The sequence below is a fragment of the Apodemus sylvaticus genome, chromosome 19, assembly GCF_947179515.1.
Source record: "Apodemus sylvaticus chromosome 19, mApoSyl1.1, whole genome shotgun sequence".
In the NCBI taxonomy this organism is placed as follows: Eukaryota; Metazoa; Chordata; class Mammalia; order Rodentia; family Muridae; genus Apodemus; species Apodemus sylvaticus.
Window position 1 is genome coordinate 24,258,802 of NC_067490.1, and position 15,592 is coordinate 24,274,393.

At 39.7% G+C, this 15,592-nt stretch overlaps 1 protein-coding gene across 3 annotated transcripts in view; it reads right to left on the reverse strand.

Annotated features, from left to right (window-relative positions):
- Window positions 1-15,317, reverse strand: part of Herc4 (HECT and RLD domain containing E3 ubiquitin protein ligase 4) — a 70,930-nt gene extending 55,613 nt beyond the window's left edge. For 2 of the 3 annotated variants that reach the window (XM_052164510.1, XM_052164509.1), the window contains exons 1-3: window positions 15,219-15,317; window positions 13,880-13,910; window positions 13,178-13,481 (exon numbers count right to left, since the gene is read on the reverse strand). In XM_052164510.1, coding sequence (XP_052020470.1) covers window positions 13,178-13,403 — 226 coding nt within the window. In that variant the 5' untranslated portion in view covers window positions 13,404-13,481; window positions 13,880-13,910; window positions 15,219-15,317. Of the gene's footprint in view, window positions 1-8,760; window positions 8,873-13,177; window positions 13,482-13,879; window positions 13,911-15,218 lie in introns of those variants that run through there. The other variant, XM_052164511.1, reaches the window with a different exon arrangement.
- Window positions 15,318-15,592: the final 275 nt, after the last annotated feature.

Below are 15,592 nucleotides of genomic sequence, written 5' to 3' on the forward strand. Positions count from 1 at the left end.
TACTTCTACTTTTAAAAAATAAGGATATTAACCACTTTGGGACTGGTGAATAATTCTGATTTTCTTGTTGATATTACTGTTTGAGATGGAGTCCCACTACATGAGTTTTACAACATTCTCCCCTCACAAATAAGCACTATATATATATCAAGATTGTTTTGACAATTTATTTTCAGAATAGTTTATAAATACTTAAGGATTTCAATATATACTTTTTAATTTTTATAGGAATGGCCAAAGAGAGATTACAAAAATTTCATTTTAGCTGGGGCTTCAAAAAACAAAATGAAATAACACTTTAGAAACATTCACCAGGAATTAGTAAGAACAGAGTGAATCAGAGAAAACTATGGTCACAACTCTTGCACAATACAGAAGTGATCTTACTAGGATGAACACAGGCACTTTCAGGAACTGACACAAGGAAACCAATGGCCTAAGATTTAAAGTAATGAGCTAAGGGGCACACAGTCATGTGCAAAGGAAATAAAGTAACAGAGGTTACAGGGTAAAATCCAAATGTTGGCAACACTCCAACACTGATCCTCTAACAAGGAGACAAAACCTAAGCTAAATCTCAGGTGTGAGTTCAAGGGGCCAGTGGGGGAGGGAAGAGGAGTGGTCTTGGAGAAAACGAACCGGACTAACAAATCCAAATCGCAACCACTTCCACTTTCACCATTCCTTTCCTGCTCTCACAATCCTATCTGTTACAACCCCACTCATAATACACCTTGATTTTCTTTCTTGGTGTTTTGTTTTGTTTGGGACAGGGTCTCTCTTTGTAGCCCTGGCTGTCCTAAAGCACAGAGATCCCCCACCCCCGCTTCTGCTTCCCTGAGTGCTGGAATTAAAAGCTTTAATTTTTTGATTTATAAATTTTTCCTCTATACTAAGTAAGAAAAAAATATATATCGGTGTGAAAATAAGTATACGTTCAGAAACAAGAGGCATGATCAAATGTTGTTGTTGGTTTGTTGTCCTTCCCCCCACCCCCACAGGGTTTCTCTGTGTAGCCCTGGCTGCCCTAGAACTCACTCTGTAGACCAGGCTGGCCTCGAACTCAGAAATCTGCCTGCTTCTGCCTCCCAAGTGCTGGGATTAAAGGCGTGCACCACCCGCCGCTCGGCAGCATGATCAAATGTATATAGTTTTTTTACATCTTACAGGTCAATTCATTTCAGTTCAGCTACGTTTAAGAACTTGAATAAGTAATAGTTATTTGAATATTTATTTTCCAAAATATCAGGACACAACAATTGTTGAAATTACTCATTAAATCATCTGTAGAATCAATGGCTAGGCCTACAAGATGCCTCAAGGTAAAGGGGCTGTCTGCTGAGTCTGCTGACATCTCACAGGACCACACACAGTGGAGGAGGGAGCCAGATCCTGCAGGTTGTCCCCCAATCTCGCCACATGAACCTGAACATGCGCATTCGTCTCTACCAAACAAGTTTTTAAATTAAGGTTATCAATAAACCAACTTTTAACTTTTGGCAATTCCGTGCTTCCCACAGGAGGAAGTATCACAGCTCTCCCACCCAAGTCAGCCTTTACATCTGAAGATGACAGAATCCCCTCCATTTTGTCTAGCTTCAGCACAGCATCACCTCCAAGAATCAAAGGTTTTTGGTTTTTTTAATATTTTAGCACAGTTCTTGAATAAAAGTTACAATGAGGTCTTTAAAGAAGTATTTTTGTGCTTGATGTAGCCAAGACATAACAACTATTTGTTGAATAAATGCCTAAACTTTTAGCTGTAACAAAGAGATAGGCTATCTGGAAGCAAATATGTGAATGACACAGTTTCTAACAAGGACATGTAACAGCTATCAGGCAAATGTGAAAACAGCTAATACCCTAGTTGGTATTAGGTAGACAAGCAGTGTGCCCTCCCCAACTGCACCATTAGTAGCTCTTTATTTCAAAAGCAAACATCTACTGAATACTCACTCGCCACGGGCCAGGTGCTGCATGTGTTCTCACCTGATCCTAACCCCCACCCCCCACCCTGCAAGAACTACCAGGATTATCCTAATTTAATAGAACAGAACACCAAGACACACCAAGAGGATAAAGCAATGTACAAAACAATAGACCTACAACCAACAGCCCAGGACTACATCAAGGTTCTTAAGTTCCTACTTTCTAAAACCAGCATTTTCACAAGGACACAAGGCGAAGCCCGCCCTTCGCTTCCTTCAGCCTCCTCCTTTTCCTCCCACCTCCAGCAACTACGGTTAGTGCCTGTCTGAAGACATCTGTAAGTCAATACGAATGGATGCTACCTTCTGATTTATCTAACTTTCCACGCTACATTCTTCTATACCTTATTTCCTTCCTAGTGTATTAGATGTCTTTGACATCAGTCCTCAACGACACAGCACTACATTACAGTGGTTGGATAAATTATAATTTTTCCAGTTTCCAAAAGAAACATTAAAGCTATTTCTAAATTCCATAAAATGCTGTTGCAATATAAATGCAGCTATTAGGTAATATTCCAGAAACTGAACTTTTCAGATAAAAAGCATAGTGCTTTCAATTCTACATCTAGGTCTTATATATTTTTAAAATGATCCTGAGTTAATACTCTTTTTTATTGTTGTTATAAAGGGTGTGTTTTCTTCTAGCAAGTCACTGAACTTATTTTTACTGTGTTAACTGTGAGAAGCTGGAGGGGACAGAGAGACAGAGAGACGATGAATGAATATGACACATGTGTATAGGTACCTGTGGAGACCAGAAGTGGGCACTGAAACACCCAGGAGCTGCAGTTACAATACAGTTCATACACCTCACATATCAACATCTAAATGCTTTCCTTCCTATTTCTATTTGCAGGCTTACTCAACTGCTCACCTGAGTATATGTGTAAACATACATTCATTCAGAGATAACCAATTAGCTTTTTACCTAATTATTCTTCAAAAGAGACAAGCAGGTTATGCTGAAGAAGTAGCTTGCTGGTTAAGAGCATGTACTGCTCTTCAGAGTTCAAGTCCCAGACCGTCCACCAGGATGGTAATTCTAGCTCCAGGGCATTTGACAGCACCTGTACCACACACTGCTTGTCTACACCAAGACATACACATGTGATTTAAAGTAAACTATTAAAAGGTAACTGGAGTCTCACAAGGCTCCTGACTGTTGGTAAGTTATGAAATAAGTAGCAAGTACTCGGATCATATTTTATATACGTACCAATCTGTAAATGCTTTGCATCAATCCTAGATGGCAATCTGACCTCTGCATTCCATCTGTTTGTGTGAGACAGGGTTTCTCTGTGTAGCTCTGGCTGTCCTGAAACTCACTCTGTGTACCAGGATAGCCTCAAACTCAGAGATCTGCCTGCCTCTACCTCCTGAGTGCTGGGATTAAAGGTGTGCACCACCACTGTCTGGCTTGTATGACAATATTAAAAAGAAATAAAGTCACAATATCTACGAGTTAGTAAGAAAAGCAGACCAACTTTCCCCGTTGCGTGCAGATGCTCGTGCCTCGGCTCTTGAGAACCTCTCTGCCTTACTCTGCCCCTTCCCTACTTTCACGCCACAAAACCTTGTACATCAAAGGAACTCTAACGTGCGCCAACAATACAGTTCTTAATCATCACTATTTCAATTATGAGTAACCAAGAAAGAAGCATCAAGTCAAATGCAGAAACAAACTGATTGGGTTGTGTTGGTAAGCAATATGCAAATGAGCCTATTACAAAGTTCAAGTGATGAAGCTATCAAACAATGCCTGACTACAGACAGTTTTATTTTATCACTTTATAAAAATTCAACATTGAAAAAACAAATAGCCAGGCGGCGGTGGTGCACGCCTGAAATCCCAGCACTCTGGGAGGCAGAGGTAGGCAGATTTCTGAGTTGGAGGCCAGCCTGGTCTACAGAGTGAGTTCCAGGACAGCCAAGGCTATACAGAGAAACCTTGTCTCAAAAACACCACATCCAAAAGAAAAAAGAAAAAAGAAAAAACCAAATAAAACCAAGGGTATGGGTCAAACATATAATCTCAGAATTTGGTAAACTGAGGCAGGAGGGCAGTCATGAGTATTAGGCATCCCAAAGCAAACAAAAATAATAAAATAGAAAACAGATAAAGTAGACAGCCATTTATGACACTTTAAATTTACAAGTTACTTTAAATTTTAACACTTTCCAAAAGTTTGAATCCTAACCACAAAATAAAAGCTTTGTTATTGATTACTTGATACCTTGGAACAATGGAAAAATTTACAGACTACCTAATTAAATACATGTAAAGAAAAGGAAAGCCGGAAATCAACACTTTATGAATTTAGTTCTGATTTTCTCTTTTTTGATTCCTTTGCCCACTGAATATTGCTCTCACATTCACAATAAAATTTACCTCGCCAGCTAGGTAGGATCTTCTTTATTCAAATAGTTAACAGTCCTAATCATGTCACATTCCCTATTTCCAATCAGTTCATATCCAGTAAGTTAACAAAGGCTGTCCATCTTTGGTCTGCCAATCTCTCTTCCATGTTTTAAAGAACTATTACCACAGTTAAACTAATTACTTTCCAAATTCTCCTTTCTCCAATTCTTCCTTTATAAAACTAGTGATTACCATCAAAAACTATTAATGCCAGGCTGGAGAGATGGCTCAGTGGTTAAGAGCACTGACTGCTCTTCCGGAGATCCAGAGTTCAATTCCCAAATCACACAGTAGCTCACAACCATCTGTAATGATATCAGATGACCTCTTCTAGTGTGTCTGAATGACAGAGACAGTGTACTCATATACATTAAATAGATTATAGCCGGGTGGTGGTGGCGCAGGCCTGTAATCCCAGCACTCTGGGAGGCAGAGGCAGGCGGATTTCTCAGTTCGAGGACAGCCTGGTCTACAGAGTGAGTTCCAGGACAGTCAGGGCTATACAGAGAAACCCTGTCTCAAAAAAACCAAATCCAAAAAACAAAAAAAAACAAAACAAGAAAAGATTATAATTTTACAAATTAGTGCCTACTAGCCAAAGTTCGACCTGTCGTGAACACAGCTGTAGATTACTTCACAAGTGCCTATGCTTGTGTGCTTGTGAGAATGTTTGTAAATGATAGCTCCAAACTATTCATCTGACAAGTTTCTGAGTACAATATAATGAACATCCTATATGAACAGATGAATGATTGTATATAAATGACTATATAATTTTTATGTTCTCTACTCTCAGACATTCCAGTTAAAGAGATTTCCATTCCCTAGAAGGCATTGAACTTGCTGTGGTTGTTTGAAAGAAAATGGTCTCCAGAGGCCCATAGGGAGTGGCACTAGGAGGTGTGACCTTATAGAGTAGGTGTGGTCTCTTTGTTGGAGCAAGTATGTCACTGAGGGGGCGGGCTTTGAGGTCTCCTATGCTCAAGCAACACCCACTGTGGCTCAGTTTCTTCTGCTGCCTGTGGATACAGGTGTAGAACTCTGAGCTCCTCCTCCAGCACCATGCCTGCCTGCACCGCTATGCTTCCCACCATAGCAATGGACTGAACCTCTGAACCATAAGGCAGCCCAGATTAAATATTGCTCTTAAGTGTCGCTGCTCTCGCGGTGTCTCCTCACAGCAACAGAAGCCCTAGGTAAGACCCTTGCCTGTGGTCGTTTGCCTCTAAAGCACTTCCCACTCTCTCAGTGCACTCACTGAGCACCTTTCCTACACACCTACTACCTGTTACACTCCCCTGTAAGCCACAGTGATTTACAAGGTTCTATCACCATCCTCGTTTTTGGGGATTTCTGAAATGGGACATAACTATTACCAAAGCAGATCAGACTGGAGACAACCACGAGCTGACTCCTTGCAAGGACTCATCTGTAAACAGCACTGCTCATGTGTTCATGCACTCCTATGATGTCTTTCCTTTTCCTTACTAGACTTTCAAATAATGCCCATTAGACTGTATTCAGAAGCTTGTCAGCTGAATGTATTTTGGAACTTTCATTGACCAACAAAATTCTTGTAATCATGTGCACCTGTAAAAATAATCTACAACCATCTGTAACATTTAAAAAACAAAAGTTAGCTGTTTATTGTAGATATGCTAAAATTATAGGTGTTTGTTTTTAGATGGGCAGTGGTGGTACAGGCCTGTAATCCCAGCACTCTGGAAGTCAGAGGCAGGTGGATTTCTGAGTTCAAGGCCACAGAGTGAGTTCAGGACAGCCAGGGCTATACAGAGAAACCCCCGACTCGAAAAAACAAAAAACAAAAAACAACAACCCCCCCCCCCAAAAAAAGGGTGTTTTTTTTTTTTTTTTTAAAAAAAAAGATATAAACAAGGACTAAACAGATGTGTACACTCATGGCAAATATGTATAGATATATAAATATGGAGAGAGATGGAAATAGTTTTAAAAATCTTAAATGTTAAATTATCACTTGTCAACAATTTAAATTTTTTGAATATTTTATCTTATTCATATGTATGAGTGCTTTGTCTACATGTATGTTTGGGTATGACATGCATACCGTAAGAGGTGGCTACCCAAAGAGGCCAGAAGAAGGGATCTGATTTACCTGGGGAACTGGAGTTACAGATGGTCTTCTGGAAGAGCAGCCAGGTGCACTTAAAGGGTGGGCTATCATTCCAGCCCCTCAACATTTTTTTTAGTATGGAAAATAATCATTTAACTATCACTGAAAACAGGTTGAGAAAAACACATTCCTAATTTGTGGTCAGAACCATAAGAGTATGCAAAAGAGAATACTTCTGCAAGATTTCATTACACTTGATTTTTGCCTTCTTAGACTCGTCAGTTTTTCTACCAAGAATGTGCATTACTTTTTAACCATGAAAAAAATATAAAAAAAACCAAACTAAAACTGTAGTTCAGAATTATATAAAAAAGGAACAAATCAGTCTAAACCTATAGACTGATAAAGAATCAAGGATCTGGGGTATAGGACACTGGTAGAGTGTTATTTATATACTTACATATTAATATAGTATATATTAGTCTAATGAGATCTGGTCTCCCAGGAGTGCTGACACACCTGTGAGCACAGGTAAGACCACCATTACTGCTCAGATTCCTGGCCCAAGAGGGACCCACCCCAAGCCATCAGGACACAGGAACCAAGGAACAGTCGGGGACAGGATCCTTCCAGTTTCCATCTGCACCCCGGAGCTGATCCTGTGCCAGCTCTCCATACCCAAATTCTTCTTGGAGAGAACTGGTCTCCCAGGAGTGCTGACACACAGGCTTGCAGGAGGGACAAGGCAGTCAGAGACAGCAAGACCAGCTAACACAAGAGAATGTATCTCTATGTAACATAGTCTGGTATCCAATTCTTGATCCTTTTGCTGTAAACCCTGTACTGAAATTATAAGTAAGCACTACCATAACTAGCAAATTGTTTATATTTTTATATTCTGTCTACACACAGCACTGTTTTCGTTATGTTTGAGTCCAGAGAAACAGTAAGGAGAGAACAGAGGCTTGCTACCGTATACAGATGGCTCCTTTCACTGATCATTATCCTACACAATCTCACCCAAATTCATGTTTACCGTCACGATGTCTGTGTGCTGGGATATTTAAAAAAATCCCAACATTCAATAATATGCTTTATAGTTTAGAAAAATGGGTATCACTTTTATTTCCTCAAAACAACTTTAACAGAGTGTAGAGAATCATGCTATATATGTATAAATAAAAAATACTGAGCCTGGAAACCTAAGAATCCTTTAAAAAGTCTCTAAGTAAAATAGGTATGGTGGTATACTTTATTTAATCCCAGCACACAGAAGGCAAAAGCAGACGGATCTCAACTAAATCGGAGGCAAGCCTGGTCTATATAGCTAGTTCAAGGCCAGTCAGAGGTTCATAGTGAGACCCTATCTCAAAACCTAGGACAACAAAATCTGAGTAATAATGCAAACTGACTCCTCGGGCTGCAATCTTACAGTAATCCTTGGTATTCCTGTGAAACCAAATTCTACTGTGTGTGTGTGTGTGTGTGTGTGTGTGTGTGTGTGTTGGAAATGGTATTTTGATTTCTCATTTTGTATTTTTGAAGGAGGATCTTGCAACTCAGAAAAACCTCCAACCTATGATCCCTCTGCCTCAACTTTCAGAGTGTTGTAGTACAAGCCAATCATATAAAGATACTAATATACCAAACACAAGGAAAATCTGTATGTTTGCGTTCTCTCTCTCTCTCTCTCTCTCTCTCTCTCTCTGTTTGTGTGTGTGTGTATATGTAAGAGTTTTATAAAGCATAAATCAATGCATCCCAGAGACAGCCTTGACAAAACTAAGAAACCTAAGTTTTAATTCCAGCCACCCAATCAACCCTGCATGACAATCATTACAGACTTCTGATAGACCAGCACAATAGTCAAGACAATAAAGGAATATAGATAATACAAAACAGAAATAGGAAGTAAACTTGGTTTGTCTAAATATTCTTGGGGTTGGTGTAGTTGAATGTCAGAGTGCTTGCTTAGCGCTTAGCGTGCATGAGGCGGCTAGGTTTGATTTACAGCATTAAAAAAATAAAAATACTGCTCCTACCACACAGAGTCATAATGCAATCTTGGTAAAATACTGATTTATTTCAATAGGCCATCTAATAGAATGGCCAAGAAACAATCTGCCTTAGTATTTGATCTGCCTCAACAGAAAATATTGTAAATAACGCTAAACATAAGCACAGTTCAGTGAATAAAGTAGGAGACTGGGAGGTTTAAGCTTTCAGACTCAGCCACCTGCTGTTGACAAGTTACTTACCAACTTGTGCTGCCATTTCTCCGAAAACTTATCCCCTAAGATGAGGATAATTCTTGCAATTTGTGTCACAAGCATTTTGAAAGGAACCATGAATTACTGTGTAATGCTCTTGAGATTCCTCAGATGTGGGGTCCTACACAAAGTAAAGTATTATTACACATCTCTCTAACAGCAGCGTCTGTTTGCATTATGACTTTCCCTACACCTGAGCTGATTCCTGGGCACAGATCTTTCTCACAGCACTCAAGGCCACGCCTGACATCCTGACCTAGGTAATTCTTTTTTCCAAGTCTTTGTATAACCTACTTCCTTAGAAGGTATTATGAAAACTAAGACTTAAAAACCCAGTGAGCTTCAATTTGTGTATGTTTTGGTAAAATAAGAACTATGTGAGATAATTTGGTATTTCTAATCTGCAAATAATTTACCATATTTATATATTTCCTACACTACTTTTTAAAACTCCAATTGTATATAAAAGGACATTTCATTTGTAGATTTATGTTTTATGAACAGAAAGAATAGGTCAGAAAGTGAGGAACGAAGAAAGGCAAGCAGCTACTGCTGTGACCAAAATGCTTTCAGCAGAGTGACTGACGGCAGGCAGTATGAGCATCGACTGAGATACTCCATGTGAAAGAATGCGGAAAGCCACAGAAAGCTACCAAAACACTCTTTAACAGAATTATAACACCATTTACAATCATAAAATAGTTTAGCATTGCTTCTACCATGAGACGAGTAAAAACATAACGAGATGTAACTAAATATATTGTGTATAAATAAACCTGTAAGGAAAAGTATACTTTTAATAAATTATCTTTATATCTTCCTAAGTAAATATAGAAGTATGCAAATAAAACAATTCATTTAAATGGACAAATATAACACATTGAGTAAATGTATTTGTAAGCTATGAATTAAGAAACCAAGATACTAGCTTTAAAAAATGTTTAGAAGTTCTTACGTAGGAAAAAAATACACAAAGGTGATAAAGACATTCATTTTTCTAGCACTAATTCAGAAAGATCTAGCAATGAGGTCACACCTATGTAAGAGACCAGAGATGGACATGGATTTAACCCACACTCTTGGTATAATAAAAGAAGTCAGGAAGTATGTATGATTCCTAAAACATCCAGAATGGATAACTTTCCCAACAGGTCTCAGGTCCAAACTACTGAAGAGCAAAGTCAATCCCTACAGTAAGCCATGTGACTTGAGTAACTCATCCTTAATGATGCTAAGTTCTGGTCCTTCATTACAACTATTTGCTATGGTTATAAAGAAAATATATTCTTCCTATGTAAAGAAATAATTTCTTTGTTTTTCTCTACTTTCTTTGTGACTTAAGTAAAGCTCTGATAAAAGAATTGTCTGTGACTCAGACATATAACAAGACTGGTAAATTATCAAGTATTTAAAACCAATTAAGTTCTAACAATTCCTTTATCTTTAAACTCACCCCTCAAATTTAGCTATTTATAAAAGGAACAGGGAAAAAACACATTTAAAACATTTAAGAATCATTTCAAAGAGAATTTTAGTTAAAACATTATTAAAATTTACCACTCATGTACTTGAAACAGAATGAGGCTGAAAGCTGGAACCCTGTCATAGTAGTCACACCTCCGTGAGTTCCTGCTTTTCCATCTCTGTAGCCTAGTTATACTTCCAGGTATCAGAGAACCAGAACTTTTGTTTAGATCAGAGCCCTCACGCTCCCCCACTAACCCCTTTTATACAATCCTAGCCCCAGACTTATTTACTGGCTATTTACACAACTACAGACAGAATTAAACTTCAACCATTATTCCTTTAATTCAATCACACATATCTTCCTCATCAAATTCCCGAGGCTTGAAATACATATACTATCATGGAAAATTCAATTCTCTTCAGCTACTTCATTTATGTATGTCTTAACTTCCAACTGAGGCTCTAAACCTCTGAAAAACAAACCTCTTTTTTCTTTTCTTTTTCTAGGGACTGTTTAATATGTCCTGGACACCAATGAGTCAATCTAAAGTGGAAGCACACTCAACTTTGCATTACTAAATAATGCTTCTGGGATGAATTCACAGAAGACAGAGATGTCACAATACAGCCATCACAATGTCAACAACACCAAAAAGCACTCAGCTTTCCCCAAACTCATCCATGCAGTTTAAGTTATACTACCTACTGGTACATGTCAGGTGGGGAAGCGGGGATTGGAAAGGTTCTGATCTAAACAACATTAAAGTAACACTTAAAATTCCTAAACCTCAGTAAGTTACAGTAAACATACTGGCAACTCCTACACCTACTATGTAATTCCAACACCATGAAAACCTCAACCATTCCCATATAAGCAAAATGGACAGATAGTAAATTACCACCCACAACCACTTCAATGCCCGAGAGAGTATGAAAATCTGATATGATTAAGAGATTTTTTTCAAGCCAGGCGGTGGCGCACGCCTGTAATCCCAGCACTTGGGAGGCAGAGGCAGGCGAGTTTGAGGCCAGCCTGGTCTACAGAGTGAGTTCCAGGACAGCCAGGGCTACACAGAGAAACCCTGTCTCGGAAAAAACAAATCCAAAAAAACATAAAAGAGAGATTCTTTCATGAAATATAATACAAAAAAACTCATTTACTTTGAATTCTACATTAGACCTATTTTATTAAGGAAATGCCTTTAATAAGGGAAATTTATTCATTCAATAAAATTAAGTTATATATCATGAAGTAATAACATGTTGTGAGAAGAGATTAAAACCCTACCCACAAAGAATAAAAGCTACAGTATCTGCAAATTAATATTAGGAGTTAAGGATGAGCCGGGGGGTGGTGGTGGCGCACGCCTATAATTCCAACACTCTGGGAGGCAGAGGCAGGCAGATTTTTGAGTTTGAGGCCAGCCTGGTCTACAGAGTGAGTTCCAGGACAGCCAGGGCTGCAAGAGAAACCCTGTCTCGAAAAAACAAATTAAAAAAACCAAAAAAGAAAAAAAAAAAGTTAAGGATGGCAATGGTGATGAGATGGTATGAAAGATATGTCAATTTATTGCCTGAGTTTTTATACCTACGTTGATCTCTCAAAACAAGGCTACCAGAAACAAAAAACAAAAAGAAAACCAACCAACCAACCAGCCAACCGCCTTCTACAACGAGATGAAAGAGACAAAGGACCCCATAGGGAATGAGGGCCTAAAAGTGTCACACCGTGAAACAGCATAGCAGCTTTCTCTCCTGAATGTGACAACTGACAACAAAATATCTAACAGTTTCACCTCAACTGTGTTACTATCTAATGTTAAATACAACATCCAGAAAAATACCATGAAATCTGACCAAATGCTTCCAATGCTCATTACCTGATAAATTATTTTACATTTTGCTTAGATCTCTCTCCATAGTCAGACCACCTCGAACTCACAACCCTTTAAAAGCTAGCACTGAAACCATGGAAGCAGCAATTAGGAGATTAAACAATATTTCTAACTAAGCAAAACAAAAATTACATATCTAAAGCATAATGGGGAATAAAATGGAAGAATTAAGGTATAATTTACACAAGTAAATGAAAATAAAAAGGTTTTACCATCCCCCTACAAGTACAGAATAATCACAGAGAACAAATTAGGAATTCAAAAGGTAGCTGAACCTATTAAAGATTTTGATAACTTTATAGTCTATACAAAAGAGACACTGAAGTCTAGGGTTTTTTGTTACTATTTCATCCACAGACAATTAGTGGTCATACTAGTAGTAGTAGTAAATAAAAACAAACAAACAAAAAAACTCTACAAACCAATGTACTTCTTAAGAACATGGTAAAGTCATGAGTATGTTTAATTCTTTTTTCTTTTAAATCTTGAAAAAGCCTTTAAGTTTAGGATTTAAAGAAGACATATAAAACAGCATTTCAAGAGTAAAATGATCAATTCTTAGAAATAGAAAAATCTCAGGGCTGGAGAGATGGCTCAGTGGTTAAGAGCACTGACTACTCTTCCAGAGGTTCTGAGTTCAATTCCCAGCAACCACATGGTGGATCACAACCATCTGTAATGGGATCCGATGCCCTCTTCTGGCGTGTCTGAACACAGCTACAGTGTACTCACATATATAAAATAAATCAATAAATCAAAGAAAGAAAGAAAGAGAGAGAGAGAGAGAGAGAGAGAGAGAGAGAGAGAGAGAGAGAGAGAAAAAGAAAGAAAGGAAGGAAGGAAGGAAGGAAGGAAGGAAGGAAGGAAGGAAGGAAGGAAGGAAGGAAGGAAGGGAGAGAGAGAGAGAGAGGAAGGAAGGAAGGAAGGAAGGAAGGAAGGAAGGAAGAAAGAAAGAAAGAAAGAAAGAAAGAAAGAAAGAAAGAAAGAAAGAAAGAAAGAAAGAAAGAAAGAAAGAAAGAAAGAAAGAGCAAGATCTCCCTTACCTGGCTTCTTTCTGGACTTCTCGTGACCTAGCTGTCCCAGGTCATTACATCCACATGTGTACACAGTCCCATCATCCAGGACGAACACAGTATGTCTGAGCCCACATCCTACATCTCGGACCTTTTTATTTATGAAAAAGTCACTTTTCCTGGGTTCTAGTACAATTTCTTCATCAATTCCACCCAAACCTAGCTGTCCATAGGATGCATTTCCCCAGCACAACATGCTTGTAATGACTTTGGTCTTCCAGTTTCAATGCAAAAGTCCCTTCGGAAACACTGGAAACTTGGAGGTACCCTATGTCTGAGGAGAAAAAAAAACGAAAGTAAGACTTCAAAGAAAGCTCATCAAGTGTCAAGCTACAATGAGGACTGCAATTGTTTAATATTTATAACATGCTTCAGTGTTACGCTTCAGTTCTCTCATTTTTAAAGGATCATATGCAAATGTTTAGGAAATGATATCACTTTCTACTAGTCTTTGTAAAACTTAAAACGGTAAGTTTTAAGTTTCTGACTTTGTTAGCTAACCCAGTAGTAAGCCCTCTAATGAAATTAGGTTTTTTTTCTCTAAATACATTGAATGAGAACATTAAATAAGGCATGTGTCCAATGCCCATACAAGCAAGTATCCGGCCAACTGCAGAAACATAATCTTGCAGTCTCCCGTAGCCCACAAAAATTAAACAATCTGATACCTACCTCCACATCAACAGAAAACTGAAGTTCTTATCTGTAACATAAATAAAACCAATAATGGAACTTTTTAAAAAAAAAAATCACGATTTAAACTGGACTTCTCATTATTTATACGAATAAGCTATATGCAAAATTATAAGTTATCAAGTCGTAATTTTAAACAATCGACTCCATTTTATAAGTCAAAATACTATATAGTGCCGAACCCTCTCTAATAATTTAATTTTAAAAATATGTCGACATGATTATAATACATACCTCTAAGACAATTACTTGAAGATGAAAAACAAATTGTAAACAATCCCAGGACTGCTGATTTTTCCCAAATAAGAACAGGTTGGAGGCGGGGTTAACTTTTAGGAAAATCCATGTAACTTCTACACTTGAAATACATACATGAGGGAGGGGCTGAGAGATGTCTCAAAGGTTAATGGGACTGCCTGCTCTTTTATAGGATCCTGATTCAATTCCCAGCACCCACATGGCTGCTGTCTGTGTAACTCGCCCCAGGGAATCGATCCTACGCCCTCTTCTGGCCTCCTGCACTAGGCACACACACGTACAAGGTGCACAAACACGTGAGGGAAAACCTCCATTAACATTAAAAAACCCACATTTCATTAAAAAAAAAAAAAGGCGGTGCATTATAAAGAACCATTGGTTTAAATGTTTTATCCTTGCTGTCCAAAATCACCTAAACTCCTTACACTGAATCTGAGGTTTCAAAACAGAATTTTCCTGCATTTATGTTTATTTAGAAAGTGCCGAAGCAGTCTCACTCCACTCCCATCAGCAGAAGTTTGACTTCATCCCTTGGGGACACCAAAACTCGAAAGTTCCAGAGAGTTCTGCATTGTCTTTCCGTATACCTCTCTCTTTTTCAAAGCTAGCATAAGACAGGAACATATCTCCCATTTCAATGCGCTTCGTTTGGGCACCCTTTTTTTCTTTCCTCCAAAAGTCAGAACCGGTAATGAGAAGACGTTCTCTCGCCAGCAACAGGTAGGAGAACGGAAAGCAGTTTGGTTTCCTCTTTCCCTGACCATGCACCACAAGATCAGCCCTCGCGGAGCTGAGATCAGCCCGGAGAAGAGGAATGGTCTACACACACCAAGCCTCGCGGGCCGGCCAGCCAAACTCCCGCAGCTACCGGCGAGCCGGGGAGAGAGTCCGACCCACCGGGCTCGTCCCCCACGGCCTCGGCCCCGGGGAGACCCTTTCCCCGAGGGCGGTGCAACACTCCGGTCCCGGAAAACGCTGAGGACGCTGGCGCCCTTCACCAAGGCCCCAGCGGAGCTCGCCTCCGTCACACTACCCCGAACCCACGGGGGCAACGACTCACCCGGTCTCTCAGGGTAGGGAGAGCCCTAAGCGATGGAGGACGGACGCTCCCTGGACCTCTGGGCGGCTCTCCAGCTCCCGAGACCTTCCTCCTTCAGCCGGCCGCGGCGATTACCACGGCTCCTCCGGCGTCCCGGCCGTAGCTCCGCTGCCTCTGATGCCCGGCTCCCCCGTGAAACTTTTCCAGGCTCCTCAGAGAAAAGCTGCCGCCAGCACTCTCCGGACCGAGAGACAGCCGTCAGCGACCCGGATGGAGCGGGAGGGGAAGGGCTGGTGGCGAGCAGGGCGGAGAACACGAGGGGTGGAGAGAGCCGAGGGAGAGGCTGGCGACAAGGGAGAGGGGCGGTGGTTTCGCGGGGGAGGGGGAGGGGGGAG